The following is an 18,719-nucleotide window of genomic DNA, read 5'->3' as shown; positions in this document are numbered from 1 at the left end:
CTCCCCTTCAATCCCCCTGGTCCACTTCCTCTGCCCTTTCTTTGTCGCGCCTGACCATCAAGGTTGAACAGGTGAGCAAGGAGCTGACAGACTCGGCCCAGGCAAAGCCACAGGTCCCGTGGTGTCAGCACTTGGTACTCAAGGCGTGTGTGTCAGCCAGTTGTGCGGAGTACTTCAGCATATCTTCAACCTGAGCTTGAGTCTGGAGATGGTTCCTGTGATGTGGAAGACATCCTGCCTGGTTCCTGTACCAAAGAGGACGCGTCCCAGCTCCTCCAATGACAACAGGCCGGTGGCGCTGACTTCAGACATCGTGAAGTCCCTGGAGAGGCTGATGATCACTCACCTGCGACCCCTGGTTCAACCCTGCCTGGACCCACTGCAGTTTGCTTACCAAGCAAAGATGGGGGTTGAGGACACCATCATCCACCTGCTCCATCGTTCCTATGCTCACCTGGATAAGCCGGGGAGCATTGTGAGAGTCATGTGTTTTGACTTCTCCAGAGCTTTTAACACCATCCGGCCTGCAAACTGACAAAGATGAGGGTGGATGCTCCATTGGTATCCTGGATCACCAACTACCTGACTGGACTGACACAATGTCAGGCTACAGAACTGCGTCTCGGACATGGTGGTGAGCAACACAGGGGCCCCACAGGGGACGGGCCTCTCGCACTCCCTGTTCACCATCTACACCTCGGACTTTAGATACAACTCCGTCTCCTGCCACCGGCAGAAGTTTTCAGATGACTCTGCAATTGTGGACTGCATCAGTGAGGGGAGGGAAGCTGAATACAGAGGTGTAGTCAACAACAACTTTGTTGAGTGGTGTGGGCTGAATCACCTGCAGTTCAACACCGACAAGACTAAGAGATTTGTGGTGAACTTTAGGAGGAGTGGAACACCCCTGTCCCCTGCCTCCATCAATGGTGTGAATGTGCAGTTTACCAGGGAATACAAATACCTCGGAGTGTACCTGGACAGTAAACTGGACTGGTCCAGGAACGCTGGGGCCCTGTACAAGAAGGGACAGAGCCGCCTGTACTTTTTGAGAAGGCTTCGCTCCTTCAACATCTGCAGTGAGATGCTGCAGATATTCTACCAATCAGTGGTGGCCAGCGCCAACTTCGTCGCTGCCGTGTGCTGGGGCAGCAGGGCGAAGGCTGCGGATGTCAATAGGATCAACAAGTTCATCAGGAAGGCTGGCTCCGTCCTGGGAGTGGAGTTGGATTCATGGGAGGTGGTCTTGGAGGGGAGGATGCTCCTCAAACTGTGGAACATCCTGGACAATACTAGCTCACCCCCTCCGTGACACACTGGTCAACCTGAGGAGCACCTTCAGCAACAGACTGGTCCCACCAAGATGCAGCACAGAAAGCCACAGGAGATCCTTCTTCCCTGTGGCTATCAAACTGTACAACTCCTCCCCCTTCTGTCGTTGGGGAAAACTGAGACTGACTCCCCTCCCCTCCCCACCCCACCCCACCCCACCCCACCCCACCCCTCCCCAATCTTTGCACATCCCCAATCCTGGACTTTCCTCTCATCACTTTAATTTCATGGTTCATGGATGAGTTAAATGGACTAACACAGTGGGTCAGGCAGCATCTCTGAAGAACTGGTGTAAACAACCTCTCCCTGTAGCTAATACAGGTGCACAACCTTTTATCCGAAAGCCTTGGGACCAGACACTTCTCGGATTTCGGAATTTTTCGGATTTCCGAATGGAAGATTTTTAGCGTAGATTAGGTAGGTAGCGCGGGCGGCTTGAAAAGTCTGGAGCGGCTGCCTCCACCCCGGAGACCGGGAAATCATTGTAAATCATTGCTTAAATGTTAGTCAGTTAGTTTGGAGGGATTTTATGTGGTGGGGGGGTGAAGGGGGAAACTTTAATTCTTAGTCCCCTACCTGGTCGGAGAGGCGGGGAGCGGGCAATGCCTTACCGGGTCGCCGTGCAGTAAGCTCCGGAGCGCTGTGGCCGCCGACTCCCAACATCGCGGAGCTGGGGGCTGCGGGCGTCCGGCCGCGTGCAGCGCCGGTTGGAGCCCCGACCCCGGCAACTCTACCCTTGGCTGCGCGGCGCTCCAAATCCAGCGCCGCCCGCGGCCGGACGCCCGCAGCCCCAGCTCCGCGATGTTGGGAGTCGGCGGCGTCGCAGCGCTGGGATGCCAGCGGGGAGCGGGCAATGCCGTAAAGCGCTTTCTCACGGGGCGACTTGACGCAAGATGTAACCAGAGTGAAGTGGTCGTGGTCTAGCACGATATCACACGATATGACGGGGGGTAGATAAAGAGTTCCCACGGGTACTCGGCATTTCTGTTATTTGTGCGAGTGACGTCCGTCTCCCGAGCTTTCCCGTTAAATCTTGAATGAACATTGTGAATCCCCATTCATAAAAGAGAAGGTAATTGCGCGGTAGGGTTAATAATTGACAATCTGCTGCTGCCTGCCCGCTGAGTTAAAAAGTTCCCACGGTCACGATATGCAGTGCATCGTGAGTCTTGCGTGGGAACTTTTTAACTCAGCGGGCAGGCAGCAGCAGATTGTCGCTCCCTTCAGTTTCACCCCACCTACACCCCTCTGCTTCCCGGCCATGTGTGTGTCCCCTTCCCTCCCCTCTTCAGCTCTCCGCCCATTGCACCGGCGCGGGGACTTTGCACTGTCTTCACGTCGGCGATGCCAGCAGGTCAGTGCCAGTCACCGGAGACGTCAGGACCAACGGGACACCGACCCCCAGGCCCACTGCAAGCACGGAGATCCCAGAGACCCACAGCCAGCAGCAGCGCAGCCCCGTTCCAACTCCAGAGGAACACGCTCCCCGTAGGGACAGAAGCTGATGGTGTGCAAGGTACGTCTTGTTCTTGGGGTTGCGGATGAGGGGGCGCAGCTCGGGCTGTGACGTCTCCGGCCACCCCCCTGTACAGGAGCTGAGACTGGGAACTGTGGGGTTGTTTGCAGTTGCAGAGGGAGGGGGCAAGGGTGGTACAGTTCACAGTCTCAGCTCCAGTCCAGGGGGGTGGCCGGAGACGTTAGGACCAACGGGACACCGACTGCAAGCACGGAGATCCCAGAGACTCACAGCCAGCAGCAACTCTAGCCCAGCCCCGCTCTAACTCCAGAGGAACCCGGGTTGCGGATGAGGGGGCGCGGATTCCTCTGGAGTTGGATGGACAGGGAGACACAGCGGCTTTTGAGAATGGTGGGCAATCACTTCCAAAGTTCTGCCCACACAGTCAGTACACCTCTCCTACACTTGTCTCCCGCACTAAGATCATCTCGCAGAGAATGATCCTAGCCTAACAGCATGTTCATTCCAGATTACTTACCTTCTGTCCCCTCTGTCCAGCTTCCGGGTTCACCGTTCGCAGGAGTTCCCACGGTACACGCAAGAGTTAATACGGATATCGCACTGGCCACTACGTGCATATAATGTTGCAAACTTCAACCACAAGTGTACAAGTCACTCTTGGAGAAATTCAAACTTGCTTGAATTTTCTCCCGAGTCACCAAGTTACACGAGTACCTGCCGTTAGCGCCACGGTGGTCCACGAATGCCGTACGGTTATCGCACGGGGTTCCCACGATGTTCAACTCTGGTTAACTCTTGCGTCAAGTCGCCCCGTGAGAAAGCGCTATTACCGGGTCGCCATGCGGTAAGCTCCGGAGCGCTGTGGCCGCCGACACACAACATCGCTGAGCTGGGGCTGCGGGCGTCCGCGCAGCCAGGGGAAGAGTTGCCGGGGTCGGAGCTACAACCGGCGCCACCCGCGGCCGGACGCCTGCAGCCCCAGCTCCGCGATGTTGGGAGTCGGCGGCCACAGCGCTCCGGAGCTTACTGCACGGCGACCCGGTAAGGCATTGCCCGCTCCCCGCCTCTCCGACCAGGTAGGGGACTAAGAATTAAAGTTTCCCCCTTCACCCCCCCCCCCACCCCCCTTCACATAAAAGCCCTCCAAACTAACTGACTAACATTTAAGCAATGATTTTCAGATGTTTAAGTGTCTCCCCGGTCTCCGGGGAGGAGGCAGCCGCTACAGTAGTACAGACCTGGGTTGACCGTGGGTCGTTTCGGGTCAAGTTTGGCGCCAAACGCAAGCTTTGGTGTGCAGACGACATCCTGGATAAAATGTCCGGTTTTCGGAGCTTTTCGGTTTCCGGAACTCCGGATAAAAGGTTGTGCACCTGTACCCCCTAATCCCGGCATAATTCTGGTAAACCTCCTCTGCACGCTCTCCAAAGCCCCCACATCCATCCTATAATGGAGCAACCAGAACTGCACGCAATGTGGCCTAAGCAAGGCCCTATATAGCTGCTCCATGACTTCCCCACTTATACTGCCCTTCCATCACAGCCCTTTACCTTCTATGAATAAACCGGTTCTGAATCCATGTGACCTGTGCATTTTACTATTTTGGATCAGCCTACAATGAGGGACTTTATCATATGCCTTACTCCAATCCATGTCAACAACATCCACCGCCCCACCCTCATCGATTTATCTTGAATGTTTTATGTTTGATTCTATACTGTTTATTGTATGTTGTGATGTTACTTGCGAGTGGAGCATCAAGGCAAATTCCTTGTATGTGTACAGACCTGGCCAATAAACGTATTCATTCATTCATCACCTCCTCCAAAAGCACAATCAGTAAGACACGACCTGCCATGTACAAAGCCATGCTGACTGTCCCGAATAAACCCATTCTCTTCCAAATGAGTTTCCAAATACTTATCCGAGGCTCACCCATGTAATATTCCCCCGAATCTCTCTACTTCCCTACTTAAATAATAGACCAATGTTAGCTACTGTCCTGTCCTCCTGACCTCACCTGTGGCTAGAGAAGACAGAAAGACCTTTGCCAAGGCGGTTGTAATCTCCTCTTGCCTCTCTCAATAACCTGGGCTGAATCACATCAGGTTTTTATCCACCTTAATGCTCTTCAAGAGCCCTGGTCCATGAATGCTGAGGCCCTGTACAAGAAGGGACAGCTCCTCCCTTTAACTTTAACACCTCCTCCGTTTTGATCTCAAGCTGCCCTTGCACATTGGTGTTCTTGGTTCTTGGTTCTTGGTTTCTTGGTTTCTTGGTCCTCCAAAATATTCCAAATGGAATTTAAACTGGAGTTCTCCGCACTGATCTCACTGCCTCACATGTCTTCCTCCTTGGGGAAAACTGATACACAGGGATCATTGCAGGTACATCATTCTTTGAAACCAGGTGGCAGGTGGCAAGAGTGGTCAAGAAGGCTTTCGATACATTGGCCTTGATGAGTCAGGGTATTGAGTATACAAGATGGGATGTTATGTTACAGTTTTATAATACATTGGTAAGGCTGCACTTGGAGTACAGTATTCAGTTTTGGTCACCGAGCTAAAGGAAAGTTGTCACAGAGTGATACAGCATGGAAACTGGTCCTTCGGCAGAACTTGCCCATGCTGACCAGGGTGACCCACCTGCACTGGTCCCATTGTCCACATTTGGCCCATATACCTTCCACCCACTGTGTGAAAATGTTGCCCCTCAGGTTCCTATTAAATCTTTTCTTTCTCACCTTAAACCTAAGTCCTTTGGTTCTCGATTCCCCTACTCTGGGTAAAAGACCCTATAAGATCACCACCCCTCAGCCTCTTGCACTCCAAGGACTAAAGTCCTAAGTTGCCCATTTGGTCTCCAAATCTGAGGAAAGACATTCTTGCCATAGAGGGAGTACAGAGAAGGTTCACCAGACTGATTCCTGTCAGGACTTTCATATGAAGAAAGACTGGATAGACTCGGCTTGTACTCGCTAGAATTTAGAAGATTGAGGCGGGATCTTATAGAAACTTACAACATTCTTAAGGGGTTGGACAGGCTAGATGCAGGAGATTTTTCCCGATGTTGGGGAAGTCCAGGACAAGGGGTCACAGTTTAAGGATAAAGGGGAAATCCTTTAAGACCGAGATGAGAAAAACATTTTTCCCACAGAGAGTGGTGAATCTCTGGAACTCTCTGCCACAGAAGGTCCTTCCATGAGCTAGGTGCTGTACGATTCACCTCTACCCCATTGCGGACATTGGACTTTGTCTCTGGAACTGATGCGCTACAATGTTGAGAACTGCACTCTGTATCTTCCCCTTTGCTCCACCTATTGAACTGATTGTTGAGTTTAGTTGACTTGAGAGATACAACGTGCAAACAGATATCGACCACTCTGACGCTAGTTCTATGTTATCCCACTTTTGCATCCCACACACTAGGGGGCAATTCACAGAGCAAATTAACCTAAAAACCTGCAAGTCTTTGGAATGTCGAACGAAGCCAGAGCACCTGGAGGAAACCACGCAGTTACAGGGAGAACATACAAACTCCACACAGACAGCACCTACAGTCAATCAGGCCCGCGTCTCTGGCGCTGTGAGGCAGCAGCTCGACTGTCCCACTGTTCTGATTGTATCTATGTATGGTGTCTCTGATCTGTTTGGATCGCATGAAAACAAAACGTTTCACTGTATCTCCGTACATGACAATAATAAACCTAAACCTTTATTAGCTAGGGCACAAAAAGTAAGAGCAGGGAAGTTATAGGACAACTTTTTCTCGTGTAGTTTTGGTCACTCACTGGTTGTCACCACAACATAGACCAACACAAGTCTTCACTATCTTGGTGCACATGATAATAATAATAACAATATAATCTGATAGTTTCTCAGTTACAACTCTGAAACATGTAGATGGATTAGGTTCTGTTGGGGTTGGCTGAGACACAGAAAAGGTCAGGCTTTCAAACAAGAGCCACAAGTTAAATAAGGTGCTGGAAGCCACGTAAATCTACACAGAGCAACAGCTGTGAGGTTCAGGATTAGAGGCGGCGAAGACTAAGTGGGGAAACAAGACGATAGAAGTCACCGTAAAAGCACTTCCATAAAGACTAAAATGTGAATTCCCAGTATTGCAGCAACGAAGCACAACTCAGCAAATGTCCCCATTTACAGTGAACTGTTGTTATGGTGTAAAGCTTTACACCTCACCCTGACAACAACGCCCCCTCCCTCAGTCCCTTAACCTCCACTCTCTTATCAAAGACAACCAGGCAACTTGATCCCATTTCATGACACTTCATTCACTATCTCCCTTCTTTTATCATTCACAACTGCTTTGAGGCCCACACTTCCATCATTTCAGCTTCTTTATAGTGGTTGAGGAGATCAACTGTAGGCCCAACCCAGTACTGCTGGCCGTCAGGACAATGGGCCCAGTACTGCCGGCCGTCAGGGCAATGGGCCCAGTACTGCTGGCCACATGGACAATGGGCCCAGTACTGCTGGCCGTCAGGACAATGGGCCCAGTACTGCTGGCCGTCAGGACAATGGGCCCAGTACTGCCGGCCGTCAGGACAATGGGCCCAGTACTGCCGGCCGTCAGGACAATGGGCCCAGTACTGCTGGCCATATGGACAATGGGCCCAGTACTGCTGGCCGTCAGGACAATGGGCCCAGTACTACTGGCCATATGGACAATGGGCCCAGTACTGCTGGCCGTCAGGACAATGGGCCCAGTACTGCTGGCCATATGGACAATGGGCCCAGTACTGCTGGCCGTCAGGACAATGGGCCCAGTACTGCTGGCCGTCAGGACAATGGGCCCAGTACTGCTGGCCATCAGGACAATGGGCCCAGTACTGCTGGCCGTCAGGACAATGGGCCCAGTACTGCTGCCCGTCAGGACAATGGGCCCAGTACTGCCGGCCGTCAGGACAGTGGGCCCAGTACTGCCGGCCGTCAGGACAATGGGCCCAGTGCTGCTGGCCACATGGACAATGGGCCCAGTACTGCCGACGTCAGGACAATGGGCCCAGTGCTGCTGGCCACATGGACAATGGGCCCAGTACTGCTGGCCGTCAGGACAATGGGCCCAGTACTGCTGCCCGTCAGGACAATGGGCCCAGTACTGCCGGCCGTCAGGACAGTGGGCCCAGTACTGCCGGCCGTCAGGACAATGGGCCCAGTGCTGCTGGCCACATGGACAATGGGCCCAGTACTGCCGGCCGTCAGGACAATGGGCCCAGTACTGCCGGCCACCAGGACAATGGGACCCAGTACTGCTGGCCGTCAGGACTATGGGGGTCCCATAGTACTGGGCCCAGTACTGCCGGCCGTCAGGACAATGAGCCATCATGGCCACGTTAACACTGTACATTGTTAACCACTTGCTGGAAATGTGGTGACTCTTGTGCACTGCCTCATTGTAATCTATTATACTTACACACTTGTATTTAGGTTTGATTGTGCTTATGTACATTAAGATTTTTACTGAACTGTACGCAAAAATGGGTACATGACAATAACGTACCATTGTTTCCTGACCCCACTTGCCATCGCCTCTCCGTTAGCCATGTGTATTTTTAATTTAGTTTAGTTTAGTTTACCAAGGTACAGTGAACTACTTTTGTTGCATGGTAACCATGGTAACGGAAAGATAATGCATGATGACAATCGAGCCGTTGACAATGTACAGATGCAGTATAAAGGGAACAAGGTGCAATACCACAAACACATTGAAATGAAGAAGTACAGAACAAACCACTGCAGGGAGTAGCGAGATCTGGACGCTTATCTCCCACTTCCCACAGCTCACAACCTTCAGTGATAAAGGAACTGCAGATGCTGGAAAATCGAAGGTAGATAAAAATGCTGGAGAAACTCAGCGGGTGAGGCAGCATCTACGGAGCGAAGGAAAAGGTGACGTTTAGGGTTGAGACCCTTGGTCACACACTGAGTTTTTCCAGCATTTTTATCTACCTTGCTCATTGTCTCCTTTGTTTCCCTGGTGATCTCCTGAGTTGACAGCCAGTAGCTGAACGACTGGCATTGCATTTGAAAAATACATTAGTGTTCAGAATCACCTGCTAAACCATGGATCATTCTACCAACCACAACAAAAGTGGAGTCGTGAAGTTGTTTTGTGGTGGAAAGTGCTGGAGAAACCGAGTGAGTCAGTAAGCATCTGTGGAGGGTATGGACAGGTGACGTTTTGGGTCAGGACCAAACCACATTTTTTAGAGTCATACAGTGTGGAAACAGGCCCTTTGGCCCAACTTGGCCACACCGGCCAACATGCCCCATCTACACTATCCCACCTGCCCGGGTTTGGCCCACATCCCTCCAAACCTATCCTACACCCACCATCTTTTGTGTGAAAAAGTTACCTCTAAGATACCTATAAAATCTTTTCCCCTTCACCTGAAACCTCTGATCCTCGATTCCCCTACTCTGGGCAAGAGACTCTGTGCATCAACCCGATCGTTTCCTCTCATGATTTTATACACCTCTATAAGATCACCCCTCATCCTCCAGCGCTCCAAGGAATAGAGACCCAGCCTGCTCAACCTCTCCCTGTAGCTCCAGACCCTTCAGAGTGAAATGGGGAAAAAGACTTGGTACTCACCAATATAACATGGAAAAGACTGGGCACAATCTGACTTTCTTCAATCAATCTGAAAACAAGAATGATTAACGTTGCATTAGTTACACGACAGAGTTACAATATTCTATTTGCTATTGATGCTGAAATGCATGGATGTGTTGCCAGGATTTATGCAGAACACCGACTGTTTACTGATGCAGTTCCTCATTAAGCTTGTACATACCCAATAAGTGTGAGCTATGTCAGAGTTTATTGGAAATGACTTAGTGCCTGCTTTATTGATCAAAACATACTGTGACACGAGGGAGGGAGTAAACACTATCAAGATTCAAATGTAAAAGGGTACAAATTGTAAATTTTGGTGAGAATGTGGACTTTGCAGTCAAGTTATTAAAAATGAGCAAGTTTAGTGGTGGTTTTTGATGGGCACATGGATGTTCAGTGTGTGGACAGATATGGACCACGTGCAGGCTGAGGAGATCAATTTGCAACAAACTATGAGCAACATTAAAAATGTCACACCAATCATTGCTTTATGTAAGATAATAGTCATGTACAGCAAAGAAACAAGCACATGGTCTCAAATGATCCATGTCGCTGAAGATGTCCCAACTAAGCTAGCCCCATTTGCAGGCGTTTGGCCCATGTCCTTTGATCGTAGATGGAACATTGAACAGTACAGCACAAGAACAGGCCCGTCAGCCCACAATGTCTGTGCTGAACATGTCCTTCCTAAACAATAATGCTGATACAATTGGCAAAAATAACATTAATTTTGGATACACCAGATATAATAAAAGAAGCTATATTACTGTCAAACTGTTCTAATTATCTAACATGGTGGGTCTAAACGGTCCTGGTTATTGATTCACCTATCCTGGGTAAAAGTCTCTGCCTATCTATTCCCCTCATGAATTTGTACAATTCTATAAGATCACCCCTAGTCTTCCTGCACTCTGGGGAATAAACTCCTACACTGCGCAATTTCTTCCTATAGCTCAGGACTCTTCCTGGCATTATTCTAGTAAATTTCTCTGCACTCTTTCCAGCTTAACAACATCCTTCCTAGAACAAAGTGACCAGAACTGGACACTCCTACAAATGTAGTCACACCAAAGTCCTGTACAACTAATTATAACATAACATGTTAACTTCTATACTTAATACCCAGATGAATGAAGATCAAACTATCAAAAGCCTTCTTTGCCGAATTGAACGGGTGCTGCACATGTCTGTATTTGCAAAGAGTGCCCACACATTCAGGGGTGTGTGGGCGGGAGGGGTGAGGTAATAGAGAGGGAATCTTGGTGAGGTTAGAAGTATTAGCTGCCTGGGATGAGCATAATAATTACACAGGTGACCAAGGCTTGAGGGTGATTCATCACATGTTCCATAGGGTCAGGAGAGGGGCAGGGTTGGGTGGGATCATCAGTCAAGAGATCAAGATGGGGAGTAGGTCAAATTAGGACTCCATTTTGAGGTGAGAATCTAATGTTGTGTTACTACAAAAAAAAGACACAAAGTGCAGGACAACATGGATAGGTGACGTTTCACAGAGTGCTGGAGTAACTCAGCGGGTCAGGCAGCATCTTTGGAGAACATGGATAGGTGACGTTTCAGAGCGGGCCCCTTCTTTAATTACTGAAGATCAGGGCTGCCAACTCTCACGCTTTGAGCGTGACACTCACGCATTCCAGCCAATTCTCACGCCCTCACGCTGAAGACTGAATTCTCACGCTGACAGGCTGTCTTCAGTCCCTGCACAGCAAAGATCCTATAGCGGAGCTAAAGGGTCTTTGCTACACAGTTTGTCTCTTTGCGCCACATGACAGCGATCTGCACGGATTGGGGAAGCGCGTCGGTCCCGGGCAGCGGGTGTCCGCGTTTTTGTGCGCCGTCTGCGAGCTCTGCGCTGCCGGGGCAACTTCGCTCCCTCCCTCCTGCCCTTCAACTCGAGTGGCAGCGCCAGCGCCGCCAATCCACGCTACACCGTGCCTGCCAGACTCCCCATTGGGCGGCCGGTGAAAGAGAGGGAGGGGAGAAAGAGAGAGGGAGAAAGAAAAAAAGGGAGGGATGGAGGCAAAGAGAGACAGGGGGAGGGAATGTAGAAAGGGGAGAAAGAGGAAGCGTGAGGAAAAGAGGGTGAGGAAAGAGAGGGAGGGGAGGAAAGAGAGAGAGGGGGAGGAAAGAGGGAGGGAGGGAGAGGATGGGGGGAAGGAAAGGTGTGTGTGTGTCTGTCTCCCTGTGTGTGTCTCCTTGTGTGTGTGTGTCTCCCTGTGTGTGTCTGTGTCTCCCTGTGTGTGTGTGGCTCACCGTGTGTGTGTGTCTCTCTGTGTCTCCCTGTGTGTGTGCGTGTGTATCCCTGTGTGTGTCTCCTCGTGTGTGTCTCTGTGTCTCCCTGTGTGTGTGTGGCTCCCCGTGTGTGTCTCCCTGTGTGTGTGTCTCTGTGTGTGTGTCTCCCTGTGTGTGTGTGTATCCCTGTGTGTGTGTGTCTCCCCGTGTGTGTCTCTGTCTCCCTGTGTGTGTGTGTGTGTCTCCCTGTGTGTGTGGCTCTCCGTGTGTGTGTCTCCCTGTGTGTGTGTGTGCGTGTCTCCCCGTGTGTGTGTGTGTGGCTCCCCGTGTGTGTGTGTGGCTCCCCGTGTGTGTGTGTGTGTGTGTGTGTGTGTGTGGCTCCCCGTGTGTGTGTGTGTGTGTGTGTGTGTGTGTGGCTCCCCGTGTGTGTGTGTGTGTGTGTGTGTGGCTCCCCGTGTGTGTGTGTGTGTGTGTGTGTGTGTGTGTGTGGCTCCTCGTGTGTGTGTGTGTATGTCTGTCTCCCTGTGTGTGTGTGTGTGTCTGTCTCCCTGTGATTGTGTGTGTCTGTCTCTCTCCCTGTGTGTGTGTGTCTGTCTGTCTCCCTGTGTGTGTCTGTCTCCGTGTGTGTGTGTGTGTGTGTGTGTGTATGTGTGTCTTCCTTTGTGTATGTGTCTCCCTGTGTGTCTGTTGTCACATCCTGGCCTTAGACAGGGCTGCCAACTCACGCTTTGAGCGTGAGTCACGCATTTCAGCCAATTCTCACGCTGATGACAGAATTCTCACGCTGACTTCAGTCCCTGCACAGTTTGTCTCTTTTGCGCCACATCAGAGCGATCTGTGCGGTCTGGGGAAGCGCGTCAGTTGGCGGCTGTGAATGACGTCGCATCTCTTCTCTTCTCTTCTTTCTTGGTTGGATGTGCAGCCGCCGACAACATGAAGCAGCCGGAGATAGAACTAACCAGTTGTAAAACATGGGGGGACCACAATGAGGCCAAACATCTAGGACAGGGTTCGGCAACCTACGGATAACGGGCCGAATCCGGCCCGTAACCCGAAAAAACATGTTTGTCTTCAATTAGTTTTCGCAGAGTCAGGGCAGGCGAGCCGACCTGAGAACTGCAGCCAGTCCTTGGGACGCGTGCTGATCTGGCACGCAGAATGTCCACTTGATCATTATGAACAAATTGGGCCAGCCATGTACATGTTGTATAACTCTGACTCTATGCAGATCTGAATGGGCTTAGAATGACCATTTAAGCAAAATTACCCTCACTTTCCCCATTTTGATTCTTGAGATTAATATCCCTTTGCTCTGTTAGCAGCGTTAAAGTACTTATGAGGGAGAGTCAGGAAAGGGAACATGTTATTTTTTTTTAGTTTGCTTTAATTTGTTAGTTGATTTTTTGTTGACTGCCATAATTTCTGAAATGGTCTTAAAATAACTTAACTGTTATAAAGCAGTAATAAGTGATTTTTGTCCAAACAATTGGAACTTGCTTAAAATGTTTGCATTATTAGCAGGGCTGCCAACTCTCACGTTTTGAGTGTGAGACTCACACATTTCACAAAATTCTCACACTCTCACGCTGATCACAAAATTATATAATGAGAATAGGACCTGTTTTGTTTAACAAATAGTGTAGGAAGGAATTGCAGATGCTGGTTTAAACTGAAGATAGACACTAAAAACTAGAAAAACTCAGCAGGCAGCATCTCTGGAGAGAAAGAATGGGTGATGTTTCGAGTCCAGACCTTCAGCCTGAAGAGGTTGAAAACCAGCCATAAAACACAATGACTGGACATGTGTGTTATCCAACTAAGGGCAGAAATCAGAATCATGTGTTCATCTTTATTCACGTGACACCATAATAAATATATTACAGAAAAAATCATTTAATGGTGTGGCACGGTGGCGCAGCAGTAGAGTTGCTGCCTTACTACCACATGGGTTTTCTCTGGATATTCCGGTTTCTCCCATATCCGAAAGAAGCGCAGGTTTGTAGGTTAATTGGCTTCTGTAAATTGTCCCTGGCGTGATGGATGGAATTGGTGTATGATAGATTGCTGGTCGGTGTGGACTTTGTGGGCGGAAGGGCCTGTTTCCATATATATTTTAACATATATATCTTAATTTCATTGAACCATATATGATTGAATATGTGGCATTATTTTCGTCTTGTTTCTATGTTCAAAGGGTAAGGTTGAAACCGTCTGAAGAAGGGTTTCGGCCCGAAACGTTGCCTATTTCCTTCTCTCCACAGACGCTGCTGCACCCGCTGAGTTACTCCAGCAATATTTTGTCTACCTCCCATTCTCCGGCATCTGCAGTTCCTTCTCGAACAAGGTTGATTGATTTATTTGTGCAGAACAGTGATGGAAGTCCAACTTTTGCTTTGTTTCTCTGAAATGTTCTCTATATATATGCATAACAGCATGAATATAATCTGATTTCCATACATGAATATAGTCATTCATGTGCTGCACCTGTTGATCAGCCTGGCTCTATTGTGGAATGTAATTAGGAATGTAATTTAGCCTAACCTTATTCATACCTAATCCAATTTAAAGCATAAATGTTGCATTCAAATGCAAGTTAAAAGACTTGTTACAGTATGCACCAGATTGCACAATTTCAAGCTGAAAAATGCAAAAGCTCCCTACCGTGGGAGGGGGAACGCCCCATTATCCCCCCCCCCCCCCCCCCCCCCCCCCCCCCCCGGACGCTACGCTCCCTCGCAATTTCTCACTCTCAACTCTCACCCAATGTTGGCAGCCCTGCTGAAGATTAATGAAGATTGGTGTCACTACCATGTATTGTCTCAGCAGAAAGCAACAAAGATTAATTAATATAACCACCCTCATAATCTCTGGGAAACAATGTCCCCATGGACAACTGGAGGAGTATGCTTCAAAGGTGCTGTTTCTAAGAGAACCTGTTGAATCTCCTGTAGGAAGGAACTGCAGATGCTGGTTTAAACCGAAGATAGACACAAAATACTGGAGTAACTCAGCGGGTCAGGCAGCATCTCTGGATAGAAGGAATGTGTGATGTTTTGGGTCACGATCTAAAACATCACCTATTCCTTCTATCCAGAGATGCTGCCTGTCTCGCTGAGGTACTCCAGCATTTAGTGTCTATCCTGTTGAATTTGCAAAGTAATAACAGTTGACCTGGCAAAATTGCACTGCTATGAGTTTGAAATTCAAGGCTGCATTCTCTCAAATAAGAATGATTTTAAACTATAAACATATTGACATCAGATTTTTAATTTGGGCGGCACGGTGGCGCAGCGGGTAGAGCTGCTGCCTCACAGCACCAGGGACCAGGGTTCCACCCTGACTACAGGTGCTGTCTGTACTGAGTTTGTACGTTCTCCCTGTGTCCTGTGTGGGTTTTCTCCGGGTGCTCTGGTTTCTGCCCCCACTCTAAATAGGTACAGGTTTGTAGGTTAATTGGCTTTGTAAAATTGTAAATTGTCAGTAAAGTGTGTGTAGGATAGTGTTAGCGTGTGGAGTCGCAGGTTGGCGCAGACTTGGAGGGCCGAATTCTGTTTCTACACTGAATCGTTAATAAAACTTTAACAAAATTAAGTCTATCTTGAGCTCCAAGGTTCCAGTACCGCAAGATCCAGTCTGGGAAACTTGCTGTTTGCTAGATACATGTTAATGTATAATTGTATGATTAGTAAGTTTGCATATGGCATAAGAATTGGTGGTCAGGATTAGAGGGCCTGTGTTATAGATACAGGTAAAATGACCAAGGCATGGAAACATAGAAACATAGAGAATAGGTCCTTCGAGCCTGCATCGCCATTCAATATGATCATGGCTGATCATCCAACTCAGTATCCTGTACCTGCCTTCTCTCCATACCCTCTGATACCTTTAGCCACAAGGGCCACATCTAACTCCCTCTTAAATATAGCCAATGAACTGGCCTCAACTACATCTCGGTCATAAAAGATTTCCCCCTTATCCTTAAACTGTGACCCCTTGTTCTGGACTTCCCCAACATCGGGAACAATCTTCCTACATCTAGCCTGTCCAACCCCTTAAGAATTTTGTATGTTTCTATAAGATCCCCCCTCAATCTTCTAAATTCTAGCGAGTACAAGCCGAGTCTATCCTGTCTTTCTTCATATGAAAGTCCTGACACCCCAGGAATCAGTCTGGTGAACCTTCTCTGTACTCCCTCTATGGCAAGAACCTCCTTCCTCAGATTAGGAAACCAAAACTGCATGCAATACTCCAGGTGTGGTCTCACCAAGACCCTGTACAACTGCAGTAGAACCTCCCTGCTCCTACACTCAAATCCTTTTGCTATGAATGCTAACATACCATTCGCTTTCTTCACTGCCTGCTGCACCTGCATGCCTACTTTCAATGACTGGTGTACCATGACACCCAGGTCTCGTTGCATCTCCCCTTTTCCTAATCGGCCACCATTCAGATTATAAGTCTACTTTCCTATTTTTGCCACCAAAGTGGATAACCTCACAAATCCACATTATACTGCATCTGCCATGCATTTGCCCACTCACCCAGCCTATCCACGTCACCTTGCAGCCTCCTAGCATCCTCCTCACAGCTAACACTGCCCCCCAGCTTCATGTCATCTGCAAACTTGGAGATGTTGCATTCAATTCCCTCGTCCAAATCATTAATATATATTGCAAATAGCTGGGGTCCCAGCACTGAGCCTTGCGGTACCCCATTAGTCACTGCTTGCCATTCTGAAAAGGACCCGTTTACTCCTACTCTTTGCTTCCTGTCTGCCAGCCAGTTCTCTATCCTCATCAATACTGAACCCACAATACCGTGTGCTTTAAGTTTGTATACTAATCTCTTATGTGGGACCTTGTCGAAAGCCTTCTGAAAGTCTAGATATAACACATCCACTGGTTCTCCCTTATCCACTCTACTAGTTACATCCTCAAAAGATTCTATAAGATTCGTCAGGCATAATTTACCTTTCGTAAATCCATGCTGACTTTGTCCAATGATTTCACCACTTTCCAAATGTGCTGCTATCCCATCTTTAATAACTGACTCTAGCAGTTTCCCCACTACCGATGTTAGACTAACTGGTCTGTAATTCCCCGTTTTCTCGCTCCCTCCCTTTTTAAAAAGTGGGGTTACATTAGCTACTCTCCAATCCTCAGGAAGTACTCCAGAATCTAAAGAGTTTTGAAAAATTATCACTAATGCATCCACTATTTCTGGGGCTACTTCCTTAAGTACTCTGGGATGCAGCCTATCTGGCCCTGGGGATTTATTGGCATTTAATACATTCAATTTACCTAACACCACTTCCCAGCTAACCTGGATTTCACTCAGTTCCTCCATCTCATTTGACCCCCGGTCCCCTGCTATTTCCGGCAAATTATTTATGTCTTCCTTAGTGAAGACAGAACCAAAGTAGTTATTCAATTCGTCTGCCATGGAAGGCTATGAAGTGCTGGCAAATGGTATTAATATGGATGTGTACCTGATGGTGGGATGGATATGGTGGCCAGAGGCTGTGTGATTGCTGAGTCTATGTGACTGATCCCATACCACTCCTGCTATACTAGTATACCCACCCACCAGATCACCCTCAACCTACTCCTGGATCCACCCTCCCTTCACCCTTCACCCTCTCCACATTTCTTCATTTCATAAGTTAAAGGAGCAGAATTAGGCCATTCAGCCCATCAATCATGGCCATTCTGTCATTCAATTCTATCTTTCCCTCTCAACCCCATTCTCCTGCCTGCTCCCTATAACCCGTACAAATCAATAATATATCAATTTCCGCCAAACATATCCATCGATTTGGCCTCCACAACCGTCTGTGGCAATGAATTCCAGAGACTCACAACCCTCTGACTAAAGACATTTCTCTTCATCTCCATTCATTAACACTGCTCACCAACATAAACGGTCTCTCAGGCTGCCCAAGCCCGCACTGAGTTCGCAGCCAGCTGCTTTGCTTGGTGTGAGCTGGGCTGGTTTTTGACAGAATGTCGTAGTGAGAAGATGTTTCCCTGGGACTGCACATTATCAACTGTGTCTTAGTATGTGCACCGCTCCAGCAGGGCTCATGAAACTAACTACATTGGCCAATCAATTCTGCTCCCCTGCTCCCTCCCGCAATTCCGTTACTGTATTTTGCATTGATCGCTTGTAAGACGAGACTGCTGCAAATTGATCTAACTTGACATGGCTGATTTATCAAAGTTATACCAGACCACTCATTTTGACTAGAATTTGCACTGCACAAAGCATTTGCATTTTTAAAATCTGCTTTTGCAAAGTAATGGAGCTTTGGTCAGGCATAACATATTTCATATCAAGACTCTGAATCAAAAGTTTCCAAATTCCCTTGTTATTAGTTCAGCCAGTTAAAGCACTTTAAAAAAACACAGCCTTTTTGTGGCAGCGACTGCGATAGATCCCCTCGATGGAAGGGAGGTCAGTGCCGATGATGGACTGGGCAGTGTTTATTACTTTTTGTAGTCTTTTCCGCTCCAGGGCGCTCAAGTTGCCGAACCAAGCCACGATGCAAACGGTCAGCATGCCCTCTACTGTGCACCTGTAGAAGTTAGAGAGCGTCCTCCTTGACATACCGACTCTCCGTAATCTTCTCAGGAAGTAGAGGCGCTGATGTGCTCTCTTTACAATTGCATCAGTGTTCTCGGACCAAGAGAGATCTTCAGAGATGTGCACGCCCAGGAATTTGAAGCTCTTGACCCTTTCCACCATCGACCCATTGATATAAACTGGTCAGTGGGTCCCCATCCTACCCCTTCTGAAGTCCACAATCATTTCCTTGGTTTTGCTGGTGTTGAGGGCCAGGTTATTGTGCTGGCACCATTTGGTCAGTCGGTCGATCTCTCTTCAATACTCTGACTCGTCCCCATCAGTGATACATCCCACAACAGTGGTGTTGTCAGTGAACTTGATGATGGAGTTCGCACTATGACCGGCTACGCAGTCATGAGTATAGAGTGAGTATAGCAGGGGGCTGAGCACGCAGCCTTGA

The 18,719-nt window shown here is 48.7% G+C and overlaps 1 protein-coding gene across 1 annotated transcript in view; it reads right to left on the bottom strand.

The window, feature by feature from the left end:
- Positions 1-18,719, bottom strand: part of ulk4 (unc-51 like kinase 4) — a 324,061-nt gene that overhangs the window by 102,121 nt on the left and 203,221 nt on the right. The window contains exon 31 of the mRNA XM_033015040.1: positions 9,425-9,473. Within this exon, the coding sequence (XP_032870931.1) occupies positions 9,425-9,473 (49 nt within the window). The remainder of the gene's footprint in view (positions 1-9,424; positions 9,474-18,719) is intronic.

The sequence above is a fragment of the Amblyraja radiata genome, chromosome 2 (genome assembly GCF_010909765.2).
Source record: "Amblyraja radiata isolate CabotCenter1 chromosome 2, sAmbRad1.1.pri, whole genome shotgun sequence".
Classification (NCBI taxonomy): domain Eukaryota; kingdom Metazoa; phylum Chordata; class Chondrichthyes; order Rajiformes; family Rajidae; genus Amblyraja; species Amblyraja radiata.
This window is presented reverse-complemented; position numbering and strand designations above follow the sequence as displayed.